At 46.2% G+C, this 651-nt stretch overlaps 1 protein-coding gene across 1 annotated transcript in view; it reads left to right on the top strand.

Annotated features, from left to right (window-relative positions):
* CRH (corticotropin releasing hormone) overlaps positions 1 to 640 on the top strand; it is a 1,240-nt gene extending 600 nt beyond the window's left edge. The window contains exon 2 of the mRNA XM_010184165.1: positions 3 to 640. Coding sequence (XP_010182467.1) covers positions 3 to 167 — 165 coding nt within the window. The 3' untranslated portion in view covers positions 168 to 640. The remainder of the gene's footprint in view (positions 1 to 2) is intronic.
* Positions 641 to 651: the final 11 nt, after the last annotated feature.

The following is a 651-nucleotide window of genomic DNA, read 5'->3' as shown; positions in this document are numbered from 1 at the left end:
AAGCCGAGGGAGAGGCCGTGGAGCGGGAGAAGCGATCCGAGGAGCCCCCTATTTCTCTGGATCTGACTTTCCACCTCCTGCGAGAAGTCTTGGAGATGGCCCGAGCCGAGCAGTTGGCGCAGCAAGCTCACAGCAACAGGAAACTGATGGAGATAATCGGGAAATGAAACGGCCCCTCCCCGCCTTGCCAAAGAGATTCCGCAGTTAGCACAAGAATAATTACACCGTCCGATATACCATAGTGCTGCTCTGATGTCATCTCTTTATTTTTATATAGCTTTAAACCTAGAAGGGTATACTCCGAACAGCCTCTGTCCCTTGACTAGCATGCACAACCGTGTACCAAGTGCAAAACCACGAGTGTCGTCTGTAACCTCCCCTACCTTTATTTATTTATCCATTTCCCAGTTACTCTAGTGCCATCGCTACGTAGGGATGTGTGAGCGTTGGAAGAAATGGTGCCGAGAAGACAGATAACTTTTCTGCTGGGGACAGGGAGGTGGGAGGGGGAATCTCTGTAAGCTACTTTAAATCCACTTTTTTCCTGTAAACATTTTCACAATAAAACATCTTTTCAGCGCTCGGTCGATTTTGTTGTGTAAGAGAATGTTTAATATTTATATTTTTAATAAAAGCTGCAAAGTAACGATG

This window comes from Mesitornis unicolor, unplaced genomic scaffold, assembly GCF_000695765.1.
Source record: "Mesitornis unicolor isolate BGI_N332 unplaced genomic scaffold, ASM69576v1 scaffold11735, whole genome shotgun sequence".
Taxonomy (NCBI): domain Eukaryota; kingdom Metazoa; phylum Chordata; class Aves; order Mesitornithiformes; family Mesitornithidae; genus Mesitornis; species Mesitornis unicolor.
The sequence above is the reverse complement of the archived record's forward strand: the minus strand, read 5'-3'. Positions and strand labels throughout refer to the sequence as shown.